Source organism: Oratosquilla oratoria, chromosome 1 (assembly GCF_046742065.1).
Source record: "Oratosquilla oratoria isolate Oo_2021 chromosome 1, ASM4674206v1, whole genome shotgun sequence".
In the NCBI taxonomy this organism is placed as follows: Eukaryota; Metazoa; Arthropoda; class Malacostraca; order Stomatopoda; family Squillidae; genus Oratosquilla; species Oratosquilla oratoria.
The window spans coordinates 48,959,789-48,982,554 of NC_134777.1; the positions used below are offsets into that span (position 1 = coordinate 48,959,789).

The 22,766-nt window shown below is 41.0% G+C and overlaps 2 protein-coding genes across 13 annotated transcripts in view; one reads left to right on the plus strand and one right to left on the minus strand.

Annotated features, from left to right (window-relative positions):
• The window catches only part of LOC143029636 (piRNA biogenesis protein EXD1-like), a 29,793-nt gene extending 24,407 nt beyond the window's left edge, over positions 1-5,386 (plus strand). The window contains exon 8 of the mRNA XM_076192846.1: positions 1,689-5,386. Coding sequence (XP_076048961.1) covers positions 1,689-1,859 — 171 coding nt within the window. The 3' untranslated portion in view covers positions 1,860-5,386. The remainder of the gene's footprint in view (positions 1-1,688) is intronic.
• A 15,109-nt stretch (positions 5,387-20,495) lies between these two features.
• LOC143030265 (NAD(+) hydrolase sarm1-like) overlaps positions 20,496-22,766 on the minus strand; it is a 722,505-nt gene continuing 720,234 nt past the window's right edge. For 9 of the 12 annotated variants that reach the window (XM_076196001.1, XM_076195166.1, XM_076194346.1 and 6 more), the window contains 6 exons: positions 22,410-22,492; positions 22,031-22,124; positions 21,606-21,795; positions 21,368-21,489; positions 20,964-21,224; positions 20,496-20,745 (listed from right to left, as the gene is read on the minus strand). In XM_076196001.1, the coding sequence (XP_076052116.1) occupies positions 20,996-21,224; positions 21,368-21,489; positions 21,606-21,795; positions 22,031-22,124; positions 22,410-22,492 (718 nt within the window). In that variant the 3' untranslated portion in view covers positions 20,496-20,745; positions 20,964-20,995. Of the gene's footprint in view, positions 20,746-20,963; positions 21,225-21,367; positions 21,490-21,605; positions 21,796-21,957; positions 22,125-22,409; positions 22,493-22,766 lie in introns of those variants that run through there. The other 3 variants (XR_012967083.1, XM_076197044.1, XR_012967128.1) reach the window with 3 other exon arrangements.

Sequence of the window (22,766 nt, forward strand, 5' to 3'; positions counted from 1 at the left end):
TAATGGACAAAATATACAACATAATAAGTTGCTCACTCAAAGAAGGAAAATTACCAAAGGACTGAAAAAATGCCAACATTGTACCAATATATAAAGGAGAAAACAAGGAAGAACCAACTAATTACAGGCTGGTCTCCCTAGCAAGCACTGTAGCCAAAATTTGTGAGAAAATTATCAAAAATAGATGGGTAAAACACCTGAAAGAAAATAATATGATAAACCCAAGACAATTTGGATTCAGACAGGGAAGATTATGTACCACAAATTTAATCTGTTTTTACTCAAGACTAATAGATATACAAAAAAGGGATGTGCTGATTGTGCTTTCCTAGACTTACAAAAAGCCGTTGACAAAGTACCACACAAAAAATTATTTAAAAAATTGGAAAACATAGGAGGGATACAAGGCAACCTACATAGGAATTGGCTCTGCCAATGAGATTCCTCATTCTGGATAGAGAGTGGGGCTTGCTGTAGCTACTTTTATGTGAAAGGTAGGAATTTCTCTACATGGGGCTGGACTTACATGTAACCACTAATTATAGGATAAATGAATGCAAAAGTTGGACTGCAAGCTTTTTGTTGACTAGTGTAACTGTACCTAAGAGAATGTGCAAATGATAGGAGTGAATGGAGAACTATTGTAAATGGGTGAAGGAATGATGCAGCCAGAATGGATATTTCCTTGTCTGCTTCATGAATTTTTCAAGAGGAAGAGATGAGGTTGGATGACCATATAATGAAGCAGGTGGAATAGGTGTAGGATGAGCATGGGGTGGATTTATGCTTTGACTTGTACATACATATACCAAGGGCTTTTTACTGCATACAAGGGAGGTAGCCAAAGCCTTTATTGGTTGTATAATGTTTTGCTTGTTGTAGTGTTTTCAAGTACTTGAAAAGGCTCCAGTGAGTGAAACATTGCAAATCAATTAAGGCTTTATCTTCAAATGGTGTTTTCTCATTGAAAACTGCTGGTAGTTGGAAGTTGCCATCATTTAGGACATCATGCAACCCTGACACAACTCACGCATTTACCTTCAACAGACTTTCCCTTATTACATACACCACAGTACACTTTACAACACCTGTCTATCAACTCTGCCTTTCAAAGTCCATGTAAAAAATAATTAAATATAAAATAATCCTTATCTTTTGCCAAATAACTCATAAATGTCTTACAATCTCCTCTCTTAAACATACACTGCTCTTCCCACAATTCCCCTCCAAGTTCTTTCAATTAGCACATACTCATAACATCAATTCATCAATATACCAAAAGCCTTCTTCCCTCTTATAATGGGATACTGAGCCATCTAAAACTACTACATTCATATTTGTTTCCCTTGTATTGATACATGCATTCTTCCAATCCGTAGGTACACTTCCTTTGCTGAGATATACATTAAATTATCTCACCAGCCATTTTATTATGAGTATAACTAGTCCATTGTTTGTGAGGTATTCCACATGACAATTATCCAATGCTTTCCAGCTTTCATTTCTTTCAATGCAACAATGGTAATTAGAAAACAGGTTGATGAATTCCAGCACTACACCTTAATTTTATGAGGCCTTGGTTTTACAATGGTTTTTTACATTTGGAAGTTAAGTTTTGAGAAGAGGTAATGTAAATTTTAATGTAAATGTGGATGTAAATTTTTATAGTGTATTTTATTCCTTTACAGTTAGAGCCCCATGTAGTTCCTGAGGAAATCCAACGCCTAGTAAAAAGATCATCATTTAACCAGGTGAATGTACATGATCCATACATATCATACAGTAGAAATGCCACCAAAGTAAGATTGCCCAAAACTAAATATGATAAGGATCACAAATTCCAATACCCACTTCAGTAGCACTGATTTTGAGTTTCATTTTCATTTGTGTTTCATACAGTAATGGTAACTGTTACATCAGTGTCCTCCAATAGATCTGTGTTTTGGGTGTGTATTTTACCTAGTTGTATTATACGGGAAGAGAGCTATGCTTGTAGTGACCTGTCTTTGTATCTTTCACCATCTAGTTTGTTCTTAAATTCTTGTACAGTTTTTGCACACACTGTTGCCTCATCCAGTTTGTTCCAGGCATCTACCACTCTGTGTGGAAAACTTCTTTTTCAGATTTCTTCCATAACTAACCTTTTTGAGTTTCTTTTCATGTCCTCTTGTTTTTCTTTTATCCCACTTTAATCAATTTTCTCTGTCAAGGACTTCCATCCTTTTTATAATTTTGTAAATGGCCAGTTGATCTCCTCTTTCTCTTTTGTTCCAGGGTTGGTAGATCCAGTTTGGATAATCTTTGTATGTCAATTTAGAGGCTGTTGGTGCCATCTTTGTCATTGCTCTTTGGATTTTTTCCAATTTCTTTATATTCTTTTTTGTACTAGTGTCCATAGTGTCACAATGTACTCCAATCTTGGTCTTATCAGTGTGTTTAATATTTTCTTTACCATTTCCTCATCCAAGTAGTCAAAAGCTATTTTTCCTTTGTACCAATTTTATGACCAACGAAAAGGAGAAGGAGTACAAGAAGAAGCTGAAAGAGGAGTGGGAGTGAAGGATAGAGTAGAGCTAGGAGTGGAGGAGGAATGGGGATGGTTCAAGGAGGGAGGCACAAAGTGTGCAAAGATGGTGTGTGGAACAAGGAGGACAGGAGGAAATAGAAGGAAATGTAGTGAATGGTGGGATGAGGAAACAAAGAAGGTTCTAGAAGATAAGAAGCGAGCTTTCACAGATTGGTTACAAAATAGGACAAGGGAGTCATATGAGAGGTACAATGAAAAGAAAAGAGAAGTAAAGCACAAGGTAAAGGAGGCAAAGAGGAGAGCAGATGTGAAATGGGGTAAGAGTATGACAGAAAATTTTGAAAGTAATAAAAAGATGTTTTGGAAAGAAATTAAGAGAGGAAGAGGAAGCGAATCAAGTAGAGATGAAAAGGTAAAAGGTGTAGATGGAGAGATGATAATGGAAGAGAAGGCAGTAAGGGGAAGATGGGCATTGTATTTTAGGGAGTTGCTAAATGTGAAGGAGGATAGGGAGGGAAAGATAGTTGTAGTGGGAAGTGCTAAGAAAATGACTGTGACGAGTGAGGAAAATGGAGGAGAAATAAGAAAGGATGAAGTCAAGGCAGTTGTTAACCCCTTCAATACGAGCCAAAATCTCGTGGGCAGCATTAGCTGGCAGATGTGTGATGTTGCGTCATAATACTCGCATTATAAAAAATAAAGTCACCACTGTATTAATCGTTTTCTCTTTCACCTGTGAATTTTGATAACCATAGAAAATATCATGAAGCCAGTTTACAGAGTATGGGGGTCACACAGGTACAACTACAATAAATATAATCAAGACACCGACGTCGGCATCCTTGCGTACCCACTTGCTCCTCATGACACCTACGTAGGCGTCACCGTATGGAAGGGGTTAACCCCTTCACTACGGGCCACATCGCACGTCTGGCAGCATTAGCTGTCAGATATGCGATGTTGCGTCATAATACTCGCATTATAAAAAATAAAGTCGCTGCTCTATCGCTCGTTCTCTTTCACCCGTGAATTTTGATAATCATAGAAAATATGATGAAGCCAGTTTACAGAGTATGGGGGTCACGTAGGTATGACTACAATAAATATAATCAAGACGCCAACGTCGGCATCCTCGCATACCCACTTGCTCCTCATGACGCCTATGTAGGCGTCACTGTATGGAAGGGGTTAAGATGATGAGAGCAAGTAAGGCACCAGGTCTGGATGGATGCCATGTAGAATGACTAAAAAAAAAAAAGGAGGTACAGTGATGGTGGACTGGCTTGTGAGGTTATTTAATGTTTGCTGGAGAGAGGGTAGAGTGCCAGAGGACTGGAGGAGTGCCTGTATAGTTCCACTTTACAAGGGAAAAGGGGACAAGTGTTAGTGTAGTAGTTTCAGAGAGATTAGCTTGTTAAGTGTAATAGGGAAGGCTTATGGGAGGATCTTGATTGAGAGGATTAGGAGAGGAACAGAGGGAGTGATTGGCAAGGACCAGTGTGGATTTAGGACAGGTAGAGGTTGTGTAGATCAGATTTTTGTGGTAAGACAGATATGTGAGAAAGCTATAGGAAAAGGCAAGGATGTTTTTTGGGCTTTTATGGATCTGGAAAAGGCTGACAGGGTAGACAGGAAGGCACTGTGGGAGGTATTGCAGATATACAGGATTTTTTTTTAATTTTCTTGTTCCACTTTCCATTGATTTTTTATTTCTTGGAGATCTGTCTCTTTAATTGTTTCTCCAACTTTCTCGGTCACTGCTTGTATTTCTTCTTTTACTTCTTTTCTCAAAGCCTCATTTTTGTTTTTATCTTCATTTTTCATTCTTTCGTTTTCACTTTTGACTGTTTAATTCCTTTTTTTAGATCATTAAGCTCTGTTAGTTTCAGCATTAGCTTTCTTTAACTGGTTCACCTCTCTGTACATTGCTCTGTATTCAGCTTTGATCAATTAGTTCCTCTATCAATTCTGCAACCTCCTGATTTCTTAGGACAGTTTTTATACCGAGATTCTCTTTCCAATTCTAAACCTCTTCCTAGTATTCCACTTTTATAAACCCTGAAAATACATTATTATCAAACCTTTGAGTTGATACCATTGTTTCTACCACACAAGACTTTTTAGGTATGACCCCCAACAGTGATTCCACTCTGCCTACATCCAATCTTCTCTTTGTTGGTTCACTTTTTTGTCTTTCTCCTTCATCATTCTCCATTTTGTGTAAAGTGAGACCTCTCATTAACGGACGTTAATTAGTTGTCTTTGCTGTGTTTTCGGTGGTTTTGGTGCTGTTGTTCAGTGCGTGCAATCACTATGCCACCCAAAAAACACTCCAAAACACCGAAAACACAACGAAAACACCGCAAACACAGTTAATTAACGTCCATTAATGAGAGGTCTCACTGTATTTAACAATAATGTTGAAAATACTCTATTTTATCATTTTGGTCACTCAATAAACACAGTTCTTTATCCTGAATGTAAACACAAACTATGTGTTTCCTTCGAATTTATTGAAAAAGTGCTGCACTTCAGAGCTTGTTTCTAGCTGTCCGTTCCTGCCTGTGGTTTGTGCTTGTGTGTTTGCTTCTATGTCATGAGGATTGGAGAAATCACCATTTGTCAGCTCTCTTTATGTGAAAATATGAAGAGAAAAAGTGGTTGAAGTTGATAGAGAAAGATTGTAGGGCCAGTCTGAAGATGAAGTGCAAGCCATTGAGGCTTTTTATTATTTTGTGATGAGTGATTTAAAAAGGGCAGCAAGAAGAGATAATACAAAGGGGTACTCCCCCCAAAAAATTTAATTTTGTTATAATAGTTTATTTGAAGATGTGTTTTCCATTGTTCAAAGCACCCCTGGAACTTCTACTTCTTCTTCTTCTTCTTCTTCTTCTTCTTCTTCTTCTTCTTCTTCTTCTTCTTCTTCTTCTTCTTCTTCTTCTTCTTCTTCTTCTTCTTCTTCTTCTTCTTCTTCTTCTTCTTCTTCTTCTTCTTCTTCTTCTTCTTCTTCTTCTTCCCACCACCACCACCACCACCACCACCACACATGCAAGGCATTTTTCTTTGAGGTCTTTCTTCATTCAGGGGAACAAAAATAAGTAGCAGGGAGGGTGGGTAAATGGGGTCATGCCATATTTGGTCAGAAACTGTCTTACACTCAAGGTGTTGTGCACTGGCTCATTGTAGTGGTGAAACCACCACCCACTTTGCCACAGATCAGGGAGTTTTTGTCTCCCTACATCTTGCAAACACTTCAGAACTTCCTAGTAAAAAGTTTGGTTAACAGTTTGACCAGGAGGAACAAATTCTTTGTGGACAATTCCTTTCATATCAAAGAAACAATTCATTATCATCTTGACATTAGACTTCACTTGATGTGCTTTTTTGGGTTGTGGTGACATTGCTGCTTCATTTCCAGGTCATAGCATTCTTCACCAGTGATACATACATACATATACCAAAGGCTTTTTCCCCCTACACGGGGGGTAGCCAAAAAGAAAAAGGCATAGAAACCACTCCCACCCATTACATTTCCTATATATTCCACTCCCCTCCACCTTCCTCCCTCCCTCTTATCTTGGCACCTCCTGGATGATGGGTCATCCCTGCATCCTGTCCACTGCCCTGGGTGATGACTTTCAAAAAAAGGGCTGGATCCACTTCCAACTGTTCTTCCAGCTCATGACATGCATTCATTCATGGCTACATTTGATCATCCATGAGCAAATGAGGCACCAATTTTGCTGCAGCTCTTTTTCATTCCCAATTCCTCGTTCAAAATTTGTTGGCAGGAGCTCCAGGACACGCCACTCAAATCAACAAGTTTATCAGTTGTTTGGCAATAGTCTTCCAAAATCAGATAATGAATTTTCGTGATGTTTTCATTCGATCTGGAGGTTGATGGTCACCTAGAATGAGGTTGGTCTTCAAGTGACAATTGACCATTCTTAGAGCATGCAAACCACTCATAAACTTGTTTTTTGCTCATGGCAGCATCCTTGTAAGCTGTTTGAAGCCTGACAACTGTTTTCGCTTCTGTTTTCCCAGCAAAATTCAGAATTTCATGATAACATGCTGCTCCATCCTTTCAGCCATTGCAAAAATAGATGAACAGGTGCAAAGCACTTCAAAACAAACACATACCTCAGGGCTGTACATCTTCCCCTTCACCCTATCTACCCATCTCGCTTCATCCACCTCTGCTCTCCTCACCTCATTTCTCACACTGTAGCACCCACCATATTTCTCAAACACATTTAAATTTTTCCTCTCTGCTTCCCGTAGATTCCAGATCTTTGCCCCATACAGTCTTGTCTTCATGTCCATCCCCAGATATCTATTTCTTACGACAATTTTCATTCCTCAAAGACATTTACTTGCTTCCTTCACTCTACAGTTTACCTCCAATTCACTCCTCCATTACCTGCTTCATACAATCCTAACTATTTAAAGCTATCTCATGTACATCTTATCACCTTGCTTTTACCCACATTTACATTCACCTTCCTCCTATTGCATACTGTACCTTCCCAAACTCCATCATGCCTCAGACCCTCTTCTAACCCAGCCATGATTGCACTGTCATCAGCCCACAACAACTGGCTCATGTCCCACTTTCTTCGTCTTTCTAAGTATCTCCAATTCTCTGCCCATCACCCTTACATCTACTTTTCATACCACCCTATCCATGTATACATTGAACAGCTATGGCACCATAACATACCCTTGATGCAGCCCCACCTTCACCTGAGACCACTTGCTTTCACCATTCCCAACGCTAATGCAAGCTTTAGACAACCCATAGCAGCTTTCCCCATATCCCTTATATCTGCAAAACTTCCCAGTGCAAAAAACATCTCACAAATATTCGCTACCACAGAAATTTGATCCATGCACCATCTCTCCTCTAAGATTCTTACCTGGCACCCCAGACTTCCCTACTACATCTATTGGCTCATCCCTGACTCAAGCATTAACATTCGCTAACACCATTATACTTTCCTCTCAAAACTCTAAACACTCCAAAAAGCCTCCTTTTCCTCTTCACTTTTCTCACTGCCTGTTCCATATGCACTTCCAAAAACCTATTTCCCCCATCCATTTCACCTTCACCCACATTAATCTAAAAGCCACTTCCCTCCACTCTACCACTATTCCTATCTCATCACTTACCAACAGAGCCAATCCTTCCCTTCACCCTCCCAAACCCAAAATCACCCCTCCCTTTCATCTTTCTTCCCTTTTACTCTCATCAACACATATTTAATGACTCAAGTTTTAGGGTTCTGGTTTTCCTCTTGATAAGTAAGTTGGAAATTATAATTTAGGTTTATATATCATTTATTTCACAGTTTATGAAAGGTAATAGTTGTAATGAAAATTTATTATGTATATACCAAAGGCTCCAGCATCAAAAACAAATAAAGGACCATTTAACTACTACTCCCATCTCATTGCTTTGAGATGAAGGGTTGCCCTGTCACCTGCAGTAGTGCTTGCAGTGAGGCAAAGCTCTTTCACAGCATGGCCCAACAGCCTATGCTGGTTTACCCTACTATTTAACTATATGGTGACCACTCTCTCCTCATCCACTCAAACATTTGTTCATTCACAGTCTTTTTCCCTTTTGCACTCTCACATCCCTTTTCAGCAGGGAAATGAACCCCTATTTAATGGATTTCTGAGGCAGTGGACAAAAACAAGTGACTGAATAAATGCGAGTCCCCCCACCCACTTATGGCATATCAAATACCCATATTTACAAGCCTTAGTAAGTCTTATATTAAATTACAGTAAAGATGCTGATTGATTGATTCCCCCTTTTGTCTACTTAATCAAGAGATGAGTATTCCAAAACTCCCTTCTCATCAACCTCACTTCTGCTTCATGCATCTTCGTTGCTAATCTTTCAGCGTTAATTTTTTTCTGTGTCTCCAGACCACGTTGACACACTCATTTTTCCTCCCTCACCTGTTCATTAGAGACCAATGAAAAGTATGTGCACCAGGTGTTCTTGCAAGATGGACACTCATCCATCAAATAGATCTACCTAGAATGCACAATATTTACCAACCCAAACCAGTATAAAGAACTGGATTTGCAACCAATACATGATAACACTTACACCCACAAACACAAGAAATAAGACTGACACCACACAGTACAAGGGCTTCGAAATTTACCCTATGAAGACAGTCTTAGCACCTTAACATACACTCTGTGGAAAGAGATAGAGAACAGGGTGATCTAATAGAGGTAAGGTCATCATATTAAGACAACAGGTTAGGACAAATTTAGGCTTAAGAAGGAAATAGTCAAGAACTGGTTTACCAGTAGAGTGATTAACAAACTTAGTAACCATGTAGAGAGCACTGAAACTGAAGGTTGTTTTAAAAGATTAGATAGCTTTATAGATAGGGATGATAGGTGGAACTGCCTATTGTAGGCCTTATGGTCTCTTGCAGTCTCCTTCATTCTTTGCAGATGGTGCAAATACAAATAAAGAAAACTACTGGTTTACCAGTAGAGTGGTTAACAAATGGAATAGACTAAGTAACTATGTAGAGAGCACTGAAACTGAAGGTTGTTTTAAAAGATTAGATAGCTTTATAGATAGGGATGATAGGTAGAATTGCCTATTGTAGGCCTTATGGTCTCTTGCAGCCTCCTTCATTCTTTGCAGATGCTGCAAATCCAAATACAAATAAAGAAAACTATACTACAGCAGACCAATAATATCAACTCTCCACAAGACTTCATTTCAACTCTAACCACTCATACTGGCAGGTGATCTGAATGAACATCATCCAATCTGGCTTAACACACAAACAACAAGGTCCAGATACTCTTGCACAACCTCCCAGTCTAAACATAATTCACTCTAACACAGTCAACAACCAACATCCCGAGACATAACAGTGTGCTCACCCTTCCTACAAAATCACAACAAAAATGCCAGACATGTGGAAAGGAGCTCGCATCGATCTATATAGCGAGGGCTTTTTCCTTCTTACAAGGGGGTAGCCCTTTCTTTCCTCTCATCTTAGCTCTTCTTGAATGACGGATCCTGCCCACTGCCCTGGGTCAGAAGCAATGCACCAAGACAGCACCTCCACAGTAGGGGGGGTTGGGGTTGGAGAAATCCCTTCGGGCTGCGTCAAAATATCATTCATACGTATCCACCCCTTAACCCCCCCCCCTGCCATCCTTTCCCCTTGTACATCTCATCACCTTACTTTTTTATTCAAATTTCTTGGTAATCTAGAGAAAACATGTAAACAAATTTGCAAACTAATGTAAACAACATCAATTGTAAAACTTGTTAAACACTTGTTCGTGTTACATTTGTTTACGTCAGTTTGCTTACATTTGCGTCGGCTTGCTTACACGTAAACAGACGTGAATATAACTGACGTAAACAAATGTAGGCAATAATACCTTACGTATTTTACGTGTTTACACTTGTTAACGCATTTTTTTTTACCTTTGTATCAGTTTACATTTGTAATTGGATGCAATCATGTATAATAAAATGTAAAAAATTGACGTCAAGAATATAAGAAATGAAAATGCAGTAGAAACAAATGGAAAACTAATTTTTTACGTTTAATTCTCCATACGTAAATTTTGTTTAACTTGTTTGATTCGGTTTACACTTAATGTTTGTTTAAATCTGTTTACGTCGGTTTACAGTGCTTCCATCAAATTGTTTACATTTACACAAATAGAATAGGTGTAAGCAAATGTAGGCAGTATCACATTTGTACATGTTACATGTTTACACATTTTTTACGTCAATTTGCTATCATGTGTTCACCTTGGTCTTTGGATCACGTGTTGGACTCGTGATCGACAGCTATTTCCCTCCCGAAAGAGAGCTCAGAGCTCGTATGACCTATCTTTGTGTCTGCGTTGGTTTGTTTACATTTGTTTACGTCATAACCGAAGTAAACAAATGCAGGTAAACATACGTTTTTACGTAATACATTAACATTTACGTATGCTTACATTTACACGTAAACAGACTTACGTCAGTTTATTTACATTTGTTTACTTTTGTATCAGTTTATAGTTGTAATTGGATGGAAACAATTATGAAAGTACAAACATGTTTACATATTTCATTCTGTTTACACTTCATGTTTGTTTAAATATTTACGTCTGTTTGTTTTGATATTTTTACGTTTACAACCTGTTTCCCTCAATTTGTATACATTTACATATAAATAAAATTGACGTAAGCAATTTTGTTTACACCATTTTTACATCAGTTGCCTCATGTTGGTTTTCGTCGACTAGTTTACATTTGTTTTACGTAAATATAACAGACGTAAACAAATGTAGGCAGTAATACACTTTTCGTTATACATTACGTATTTTACGTATGTTTATATTTACACGTAAAGAAACGTATTTACATTTTACGTCGATTATTTAGAATTGCATCAGTTTACAGTTGTAATTTTATGCAAACAATTATGTAAAATCAAATGAAATGTAAAAAAGACGTAAATGTTGTAAATAAATGTGAAAATACAAAGTTGATTTTTTTTCTTGTTTAATTCTCCTTACGTAGATTTGTATTAACATATTTACATGTTTGATTCTATTTACACTTCATGTTAGTTTAAATCTGTTTACGTCAGTTTTGATTTTTTACATCTGTGTGCATTTACAGTCTCAATCTTTTTACATTTACACAAAACTGACGTAAACAAGTGTAGGTAGTCTTACACTTGTTCGTTACATTTGTTTACGCCATTTTAACGTCAGTTTGCTAACTTTTTTGCGTCTGTACGTAAATATAAGTGACGTAAACAAATGAAGGCAATAACACACTTTTTCGTGAAACATTAGTATTTTACGTTGTATCGGTTTACACAAGTAACTGGATGCAAAGACGTGACAATTGTAAACTGTTATAATGTAAAAAAAAATTACAGCGCAAAGGAAGTAAATTGAGGCGAACAAACAAAAAGTAAATAAAGATAAAACGATAAACAAATTTGAAAAAGTATTCAAATTACAAACCAAAATGACGTAGAATAAACAAGTTATTTGAATAAACAGACATAAACACAATTATTTTTACATTGAAATTTTTACACCTCTTTACGTCAGTTTTCTTACATTACGATATATATATATATATATATATCAAATCAAGTAACGTAGGTGTCATAACACACGAATAAAATAAAACTTAAACCCACTCTCGGAGAAAGATAAGCTGAGATACAGAGTAAACCGTATATTTCGACCACTGACTGCGGTCCTCTTCATCAGTTACTCTGAATTCCTAGGAAAGACCACTCGCTTGCGCGGGATCCGTTTTTGTGGGAGGGGAAGAATGTCTGTAAGAAAATGAAAAGATAGTAGCGTATAAAAGAGGGCTATTGCCACCGGGCGAATTAGCGAGCGATTTGGGGCAGTTTGTGGTCGTGGCTCGGGAGAATTGGACTAGGAGCTTGGACGGGGGCGCCGACGCCGGGAGTAGGATTAGGATCACCGACGAAAGTTTAGAAAATGGTAGGAGGCGTAGTAGTAGAGAAAGGTGGAAAACGGAAAAATCTTTAGTGGGAGGTAAACTGAAATGAGAAGATGTAGTAGAAGAGAAAGTTAGAAAGGAAGCGAATTTTAGTCGAAGAAAAAGTAAGTATAGATGTTTGTGCCTGGGTCGTGGTTATGTTCGTGAGAGGTGTGTGTGTGTGTAACTTACGGGAAGTGAGTAGAGTTAATTTCCCGTGTGTATTGCTCGTTCCTCATTAGCCCCAGGTAAGGCATGATCTCTCCTGTTTTTCCCAGGTTGGGTTTGAGTTGTGTATGCATGCAGCCTGTCAATTATTGGGCTACATGCAATATTATTATTACTATTATTATTTCATCATTATTGCTATCACCAGTCAAAGCTGGTGAAAGGGGTGTATTATTAATAGGTACGGTTATACACGTTTTATCGTGTACACCGCACGTGGGACGGGCGCAGCTGACAGATAGTCTGTACGGTGTGGTCTACAGTAGGTGTAATGTGTTGTATCAGGTGTTTGTGTCTGTCGTGCAGTTTTTCTAGGTGTCTTGAGTGAAGTTTGTGTTTGTGTTGGTTGAGTGGACGGATGTTGGAAATTCGGTGTAGGGATGAACTTGACAGCGGCATTCTGAACCTTCTGATGCTCGTAGTTATTAGTGGGACATGTCAGCTGGCTTAGTCCCGGGGATGGCACAGAATCGGTCTGACAAGGGCTAGGTACAATCGACGTTTGGTGGTCAGTGTTGCAGTTTTGAAGCGTCTTAGCTTTCCCAGCACAGCCCTAGCCTTCGCTCCCTGCTTGCGGAAGTGTGGGGTCCAGGTAAGGCCACTATCAAGTGTGCTACCCAGCACACAGGTGTGGTCCTTCACTGGGATGTTTGTGTTGTTTATTTTAAGAGGAATGTTTGTGATTGTTCTGTTGGTTCGCTTGCAGCAGAAGTATACAGCATTGCATTTCGACGCGTTGGTCTTAATGCGCCACTGTTGCTCCCACGCGTGTGCCCCGTTAGGATGTTTTGCATTACGTGTAACGCTCCCTGCAGCGTTTTGTGTCTGCTGATGTGGTTAGTGTCGTCCGCATACGAAAGAGTTAGAGCCTTGTTGCGTGGATAAGCTGGCTCTGGCAGGTCATTCGTATATAGATTGTACAGAGTGGGGGCAAGGACTGACCCTTGCGGTACTCCAGCCTTCGGCACAAAAGGTTGGGACAGACAGCCCCGCCACTTTATTCTTATCGTCCTATCGTCCAAGTAGTTGCAGAGCAACCTTGTGAACGGAAGGGCAAAGTCGAAATTGTGGTACAATTTGTACTTAAGGTCTTCATGCCAGACAGTATCGAATGCCTTCTCCACATCCTTACAAACCAAAATGGCCTTACCAGGGCGACCGTCTGGCGGTCTTTGAACCCATTGAGTGATCATGGATATTACGTCGTCTGCACCGCGCCCCGGCCGAAAACCAAACTGGCAATCCCTCAGCACATTCTCCGTCTCTAGGTACATGGTCAGGCGGCGGCATAGGACGTGCTGAAACACCTTACCAAAGTACTCCAGAAGGGAAATTGGCCGGTATGAAAGGGGGGCGGAGGCGGGTTTCTGGGGTTTAGGAATGAGGATGGTGTGGGAGGCCTTGAATAGTTGTGGGAAGTACCCAGAGGCTAGTGAGTATTATATAGTGTCGTCATGTGTGAGATTATGTTGTCTGGCATACGTTTGAGTATGTGTGCATCGATGCCTGAGGGGCCAGGGGATTTTAGTTTTAGAGCCGAGATAACCCCCTTTATATCCTCCAAAACGATGGGGCTGATAAGGGGATCATCTTCATCTAACTGAGAGAGATCAGCAGTTGCAATTATAGGGTACATAGACAAGGGGTTATATACAGAGGAGGAAGTAACATTGGGGAACTCAGGAAGCCTCAGGTCACTTGCCCTGAGTGAGGTCGGACGTTACGTCCTGTGGAGATGAACTTGTCAACTGCCATACTAGTTATGGCATCAGGTGACCATTGACCTTTGGAAGTATTATAATTTGGAAACTTTTTTATTAATGAGGACTCAATAATTTTTCTTTTGAAACTACAATGTGAATTGTATACTGTAGCTGCATTCTTCCAATCTATTCTGTGATCTAAAAAGCTAGAATGGAAGAATACAGCCGAATTTTCTTGGCCGTATTTTAAAGAATTTTTATGTTCTTTGATCCTAGTGGGTAGATCACGTCCCGTTTGTCCCCAGTACACTTTATCACAATCGAGACATGGTATCTTATATACTCCGAATTAGTCCTTATTGGATGTTCTGTGATGGATATTTACTACTTATTTAAAAATGTTATTTGGGTAACTAAAAGTGATCCTAATTTGGTTCCTAGGTAATAATTTAGATGCGGCATGCATGGGTTCATTATAAGGGAGTTTAATATTTGATTTTTCCCAGACAAATTTTGTGTTGGAATTGGTCGTTCTAAAATAACTGGTTTTGGCTTTGCTGAGGGCTTTTGTCAGAAACCAGTCTGGGTAGCCTATTTTTAATAATTGAGTGCGTACTGATTCAATTTCTGAGTTGAGAAATTCCGGGCTGCAAATCCGAAGAGCTCTTAGATAAAGGCCCGAGGCAACACTATATTTTATATTATCCGGATGATTACTGAAAAAATGTAAATAACTGCCCGTATGAGTAGGCTTCCTGTATACTGCAAAAGACAAATTATCTGGACATCTGATCACTAAAATATCAAGAAAAGGTATTCTTCCTTCAATTTCCCATTCTACTTTAAATTTAATGTTATGTGCTAAATTGTTGATTCTTCCTGAGTTCCCCAATGTTACTTCCTCCTCTGTACATAACCCCTTGTCTATGTACCCTATAATTGTAACTGCTGAAGAGGACCGCAGTCAGTGGTCGAAATATACGGTTTACTCTGTATCTCAGCTTATCTTTCTCCGAGAGTGAGTTTAAGTTATATATATATATATATATATATATATATACATGTATGTATGTATGTATATATATATATATATATATATGTGTGTGTGTACATTTACATTACTGGTTTGTTAGAATTTGTCTACGTCAGATTGTTAACATTTGTTTACGCCAGGTTGCTTATGTAAACAGACGCAAACATTTTATTACGCAATATTTACATTTTTACTGGTTTGTTAGAATTTGTCTACGTCAGATTGTTAACATTTGTTTAAGCCAGGTTGCTTATGTAAACAGACGCAAACATGTTATTACGCAAAATATTTTGAGATGGAGAGACTAGGCCTCTGCCGAAAGGCCTCCAGCCCTTGGTCCTCCCCTCTCCACCTCGTCAAGAAGAACGATGGTTCCTGGCGCCCCTGTGGAGACTATCGGCTGCTGAACATGATGAGGGAACCTGGCCACTACCCACTTCCAAACATCGCCGACGTCACCACATACCTCAATGGCGCCAAGATCTTTTCGAAAATGGACCACAAGAAGGGCTACTACCAAGTTCCGGTACATACAGACAACATCCCGAAGACCGCCATCATCATCCCCTTCGGGTCGTACACCTTTAATTACTCCTTCCAGCATCTGATGGACGGCATCCTCGGCGACCTCGACTTGTGTGTCTGCTACGTCGACGATATTCTGGTCTTCTCCAACTCGTCTGACTAGCACCTCCAACACCTGCGGGCCATCCTCGAGCGTCTCCAGGACAACGGCCTCGTTGTCCGCTTTGACAAATGCAGCTTCGGGAAAAAGTCTGTCCCATTTTTGGAACACCTCATCTCTCCTGACGGCGTTCGTCCCCTGAAGGATAAAGTCGCCGCAGTCAACAAATTTCCCAAACCTACTACCATCAAAGCTCTGCAGGAATTTGTTGAGATGGTCAACTTCTATCACCGTTTCCTCCCTAACATCGCTCAAACGCTGCACCCACTTTATAACGCCCTTCACGGAAAACCGAAGGACCTCCTGTAGAACCCCACCATGGAAGCTGCCTTCGCCAACGCCAAAGCCCTTCCCCGTGCCACCACCCTCTCCTTCCCTGCACCAGGCGCCCAGCTACAACTGTCAACGGACGCCAGCTTCACACGGAGTAAGTGGTAGTCTATTAAGTTGAACTAGAAAGTGGTTGAATGATCGAAAACAGAGAGTTGTTCTAAATGGCAAAACTTCTATATGGAAAAATGTTAAGAGTGGAGTTCCTCTGGGTTCCGTTCGTGGGCCACTTCTACTCATAGTATATGTAAATGATATAGACCACGGACTAAAATCTATTGTCTCCAAATTTGCTGATGATACAAAAATGTGCGGAATGGCAAATGATCACTTAAATCAATTAGATATTCAAGAAGAAGCCTCTGAAAAAGTAGATAAGATTCTAGGACTGATTGCGCGATCTTTTGACTTCAAAAGTACATCTCTCATTAACAAGCTATATAAATCGTTAGTTCGTCCACATTTGGAATACACTGTTTCCGTATGGTCACCGAATCTCATTAAAGACATTGACAGATTGGAAAAAGTACAACGGCGAGCCACAAAACTGATTCCAAATACAGTATAAGAAATCATACGAAAATCGACTAAAACATATGAATCTGTTCTCCCTAAAAAAGCGTAGACAGAGGTAACTTGATACAGGTCGATTCTAAAGGGGATTGACATCAAAAGTGACAAAAATTTTGCACTGAATGAGAATCCAAGTAATAATGGTGTCAAACTGTCAGGAAATAAATTTAATTTGGAAGTGGATATAAACAACTTCGCCAACCGTGTAGTTAATGAATGGAATAAACTTCCTGCAGAGGCAGTGCAATGTAGTTCAGTTCGAAGCTTTAAGATTCGTTTAGATAAACATCTAAGCAAGATGCTGTAATGTCTGTCATTTATTTTATTTTATTTATTTGATATTGTCTGTTTGCTTGATCTTCATTTATTGTCAATTTATTAGTATTTACTACTTACCTGTTTACTATCTAACTATACCTATTCATTTATTTATCATTATTCATATTATAATTTTTTTTCGCATCCGACCTAGTTATGGACCAAAAGGTCTCCTGTCGGCATGCTCCGCCTTTGTAATCCTTTTGTTTTAGTTAGGTGAAAAACGTTGCATCAACAAGCCAGAATTGTATTTTCTTAAACTTGATTTACAAGTTGGTTTGTAAATGAATACATACAAAAAAGTAACCTGTAAGAGACACGTATTTTTGTAGAATAATAAAGACTGGTTCAGTTACTTCTTACCTTGTCGGCTCTTCTTTTAATGATCTGTTCATAATGAAGCCTGGTCTGGAGATAACGGGGTTCATGAGCTTAGAAAATGGGTAGCAAGGAGACTGCCATCTATCTTGCAGCACCACCACTATCAGGTACCAGCATCTTAACATCTTTGATTTTATTTTGGCGTGGAATCCTTGGCACTACAGGGATTCAGGTTCTTGGACCTAGGACCCTGGGTGTTGGATCCCTGACTCTGGCATCTCTAAGGACCTCAGGTCCTCAAACGTATATGTATTTTTCATTGTGGTTAAAATTCCGTCAAATATATTCAGGGTATGAAAAAATACAATAGTCTCCGATTTCATTTATTGCTTTATTTTATTTAGGCAGATAAGTTCAGTGTGTAAAAATATTGGTATTTTCAGACTTACGCGTTAGTTGCCATCCGCTATTTACAAAAAAAAAAAAAAAAAAAAAAAAAAAAAAAAAAAAAAAAAAAAAATAACAGCATCAGTGAGGTCTACCCTCCCGTCCGCGTAAGCTTCGCCCACCAGCCACCGCCCGCCCGCCAATGTGCCAGTCCTCGTATACCAAGGGGATGCTATCCACGCACTGCATTTCAACGGCGACAGTGGCGGCGGCTGTTATTGCTGCCACTTGTTGCATCCACGGCAGATACGACTGACGGACGGACACGCGGTAAAACGGCTCAAGGGCCGTGCTATCTCCTGATAAAATTCATAAAAATATTTCCATCGTAGTTATGGTATATACACAAAAAAGTTTGTGATTTTTTCATCGTACACACGCATGCACGCACACACATAAATACGACTGATTTCCTGGCCCATCACTTAGAAAAGATAAATTTCCAAATAGCTACAAATTCTTCACCAATAGAGGAAGCACCCATCTTGTTTATTTTCCTGAACCGGATTCCACCTTTCCTTTATTTCGAATTTCGAGATAAGAAACTCGACCAAATTGGTGATCCGGCGACCAAAGTTGGGGAAGAGGTACCGAAGTTGAAAGTAATATTTTATGCAATAGCTGTCTGTCTACGTACAAATCGTAGTTGCGCTCCCATGAATTCTTACGGGGAAAGGGGTACCAGCCACGTTGCTAGCGTGGATAAATGCACTTTCCTCTATTGGGTGGCAAGGAAATGTCCCTTTCACATCTTGACACAATCCAACGAAACACGCGCGCACACACACACACACACACACGCGCACACACACAATATATATACATATATATATATATATATATATATATATATATATATATATATATATATATATATATATATATATATAATGATGTACGTGTGGCCATACTCAAGTGCATTTCAAATATAAATAAAGGTATACATAAACAAAAACATTCGTTCAGGACATTCAAAGATTGTCAATCCCGAGACAGCCGTTGCACTTAATATGTGTTGCCTCTGAGAATATTGTTACAGTGAACCCCTAAACTGACAACTCTAAAAAAAATGACAACTGTACATTTGTGTAGTACTTCCACATCACAGAGCCAATCTACCCAGACGGAGGGCTTCTGGAGGAAGGCGTAGGAGAGACTAAATTTCTCTCTTTCTCTCTTCCTCTCTCCTAGATGGGTTCTCCACCTCTACACTTTTAAGGAGCAAGGTGCTGATTGGCCATGGAATGCGGACGTACAAGTTCTACAAGAAAGTTATGTACATAAGACTATAATTGGAGAACCTGGATAACATGACAATAAATTAAATCAATAGAGTATCTCTGATAAAAGCATTCATAAATTAATATGTCAAATGCATCCTTCAACAAGAAACTTGAATCGAACAACATTTTTTAAACGCGAGAAGAGGTCCAAACGACGCCCCATGTTGCAGTTGATGGGGCGAACGCGAAACGAAAATCCATAAAAAATAATGACTAAAAAACAAGGCAGGATCCTTGGCGTGAGATGAGGCTGCCACCACTGCTGCTGCACAAAATGAAGGAGGTGGAAAAGGCTTTGGATTAGGATCAAGAGGAGAAAAAGGGGTGGTGGTCGCGTACATCCTGATGAGCGAGCCCCTAAAGACCCGAACTAAAGATTTATACGATAGCTACTGTATTGTGCACTAAAGCGAATGATCATCCATTGCAAGAACTAGGATTCTTTTTTTCTTTTCCTACGTGGGGATCAACAAGAAGCCGCCCTTTGTGAAACTGTTCCGAATTTCGGAAGTCCTCTCTTTCGTGGCGCCTCCCGCAGGAGACGACACCGGACACTGGAGGCGGCACACTGGCGTCTCTTCTTTAGACTCTAGATGCGAATATATGTATAATATATATAATCATGTTTGCGCAGGCTTGGTCCGTAACGATAAAGTCTCGCACAAGACTGTGAGGCAAAAAGTCCCTCACTGGTTTGGAATCACAGCTCATTCATCTCCCGAAGGAGGGAAATTATTTCTTAGAAAAAATATTCTTTTTATCTCTCGAATTCTTCTTTTCACAAGAAGAAAGATTGAGGCCCTGCACCTGGCCAAGTTCGAGCGTCCTTTCGCCACAGGAGAATCTACAGATTCGGCGAGTAGTCGAGTCGCAAGGAGACCTGCCTGACTCACCATCACCGGCAGCATATGACGCCGTGAGAAAGAACCCGATACTTCGCTACGAACCGAACGAGGTTCGACCGACAACCTTTTATCACTTCGCCCACCACTCCGCGAGTGACGTGTGTCATTTCTTCATCAGCGTCCGCACGCGGTTAACGCACTTGTTGACGAAGGAGGACTTGCGCGAAGGCAGCTCACCGGATGGAGTATGGTGACTGCTGCTGCTCCCGCCTTCCGTCGAAGTGGACGAGCGCCTCGAGGATGAAGTGGCCATAGACGTCCTCCTAGATGGAGAGTCACTACTGGTCAGGGTATTGCTCTCCTCTGGTACGGCCGAGCTGGATGTCGTCGTCGTCGTCGTATCCTCTTCGGTGGCCGTTTCTTCGGCGATGACGGGTGCTGAGGCGACTGGGACGGCTAAATCACAGGGGATGCTGCTCATTCGGCGCCGTGGAGGACGTACGACCTCCTGCTGGTGACTGTGCTGTTGCAGGTACTGCTCGCACGAGCTCACTACGTCCATGTGGTTGTCGTTACTCTCAGTCAAGCTAGACTTGCGAAGTGTAGGCTTAGGTGGTTTCTGCGCCCCTGACTTGGCGGGATTCGTCCGCGACGCCGTGGCGCCGAGCGGAAGTTCCTCCAAGTTCTCCTGCTGCTGCTCATCGAGCCCCGTGTCGAGGCTCATGGAGCGAGGCGGTGGAGGCAAGCGGCGCGAGGGCCGCGGGAGGAGCGGGGACCCCTGGGGTCGCGTGCTTGACGTTGACCTTGGGGCTTGGGCCGTCAGTGCCGTTGTCCGCGGCAGCGGCACAGGGCTGACCGACCTCCCGAGGCCGCTCCCCATCCAGCGCAGGGGCGATCCTGACCGCGGGCTGCTACTGGGTAGAATTCTGGGGAAGAAAAAGACCAAGATTCAGTATCACCAATGCAAGTCCCTCCTCCCCAACCTTTCCTGCTGTTATCTAAGCTCAAAATTATTTTAGTCTGGTTTCTTGAGTCTCAGTGTTTCGTTTGTCAGAGACTTCGAGTTACATAAGCGTGGGTGTGTAGAAGCGTGAAAGTTTCTGGAAAGGATTGCTATAGGGTAGATAACTTGAAATCTTCTTACCTCCTGTGTCTGGCAAGGGCAGGGTCGCCCCGTCAGTCTTTCGCAAAATCCTTATCAGAACACGCAGAGCCTTTGCCGCTCTCCGTGCTAGTTGTCCGCTGGTAGATGTGGGGTGTTTTGACTAGCGTGGATGGCGTGACTGGTGTGGCCATGCCTCCGACGCCTGCGCGCCCAAGGGGTCCGTCTCCTCGCGCGGTACCTTCGCCTCTCATGAATCGCTCCAGTTTTTCAACACAAGCGTCTTGGTAGTCGTGGATCCACCTGCATCGGATAAAATACAAATAACCTTAGTTCAGCGGTGATACTTTCCACCGTGAGAAGAGGCAAGGCACGCTCTTGGAGCAATATAGTGTTTAAAAGAAGACACCGTTGGCAAAGTAAAATCAATGGAGGGAGCAACTCACCTGACGCCGTTGAAGGTGCAGACCGCCCGCATATCTTCGGGAAGCTGCTCGGGTTCGGGCCATTGGAAATTGTCGATAATGGGAATGATTTCGCAACCACTCTGCAGAGCTGCCACAATCTCCTTCGGGTTGCACAAGAACCAAGAAATACGTTACCACAGCGAACAAATAAGCTACAATATACTGATTCATTGTATATACAGTATTTATGTGCATAATAACTTTAATTCCTACTTACCCTGTGAACCCAATCTTTGCACTCCGTGTCACCAATGCAACGGTCTAGAGCATTCGGAGTGAGGACGAGGATAAAGTTCTTGGCTTGCCGGATGGAATTCAAAAGGTTATTGTCGAACTTGCCCGCCTCGAGCCGCTCCACGTCGATGAAGACCGAGAAAAGTTTGAGCTGCAAGTGGACCTTTAGCAAACTGGAAAACAACAAACGAGGTCTAATTGTAAACAAATGCCTGACTTCTTGAGAAAAGGTTTATCAACAAATTGTTTCACCCAGTTTGACCTCGCTCCCTTCCTTCCTTTCCTTCTACCCCTCCTTCCCATATTTCCTTATCCTGTTTGCCCTTCCTTCTTACCTTCCCTCTTTCCTTCCTTCCCTCCTTCCCTTTCGATTTTTTTTCTCCATGAAGAGGCTTCTCCACTACTTACCTGGCAAGCTGTGAGCCATTGGAGCGTCTGTAACTAATAAAAACGTCCAAATTCTTGTCCACCACGTTTGTGTCCTGCAGTGCCCCGCCTTCGTCTGTGGGACCAAGTGGGAACATTAACATGTTGAAAACAAATCGTCTTCCTTCCATGTTACCAAAATGAGAACTCGGATTTCAGCACAGAACTTAACGTGACGTACTTATACATTTTCTAATCTCCTCGTACCCTTAAGCGCAGCAAGATAAGGAACGGGAAGCATACTTTAAAATAGTTCCTAACACCATCTAAAGTTGAGGTGACCAATAATACCTAATTATTTACTCTCATTTGATGTGTATGACCTAATTCTAAGACAACTTTCACATTGCCTGCTGCTTACTTCGTATTGATTCCTGAACCTTCTGGCGATGAATCGAATTGAAGATTCCGCACTCGTTTAGAAGCTGATCGTCTGTTAGATATCTGAAGAAGAGAAGGCGCACGTTAATCTCACTATCTATCTCTCTCTCTTCCTCACATCTCTCTCTCTCTCTCTCTCTCTCTCTCTCTTGTACAGTAAAATTGCAATAATTGTTGCCTAGAGCTTTACTGACTGGAAACCCACATCCCAACAGCGGCTGGTAAGTCCATAGACTCTAGGGAGACACGTGTTGTATTCGTGTGGTTCTGTTTCTGCGTCACCAATTTGTAGGAGAGTGGCATTAGTTACCGGCTCCCAGCTCTCATGTGAAAACAC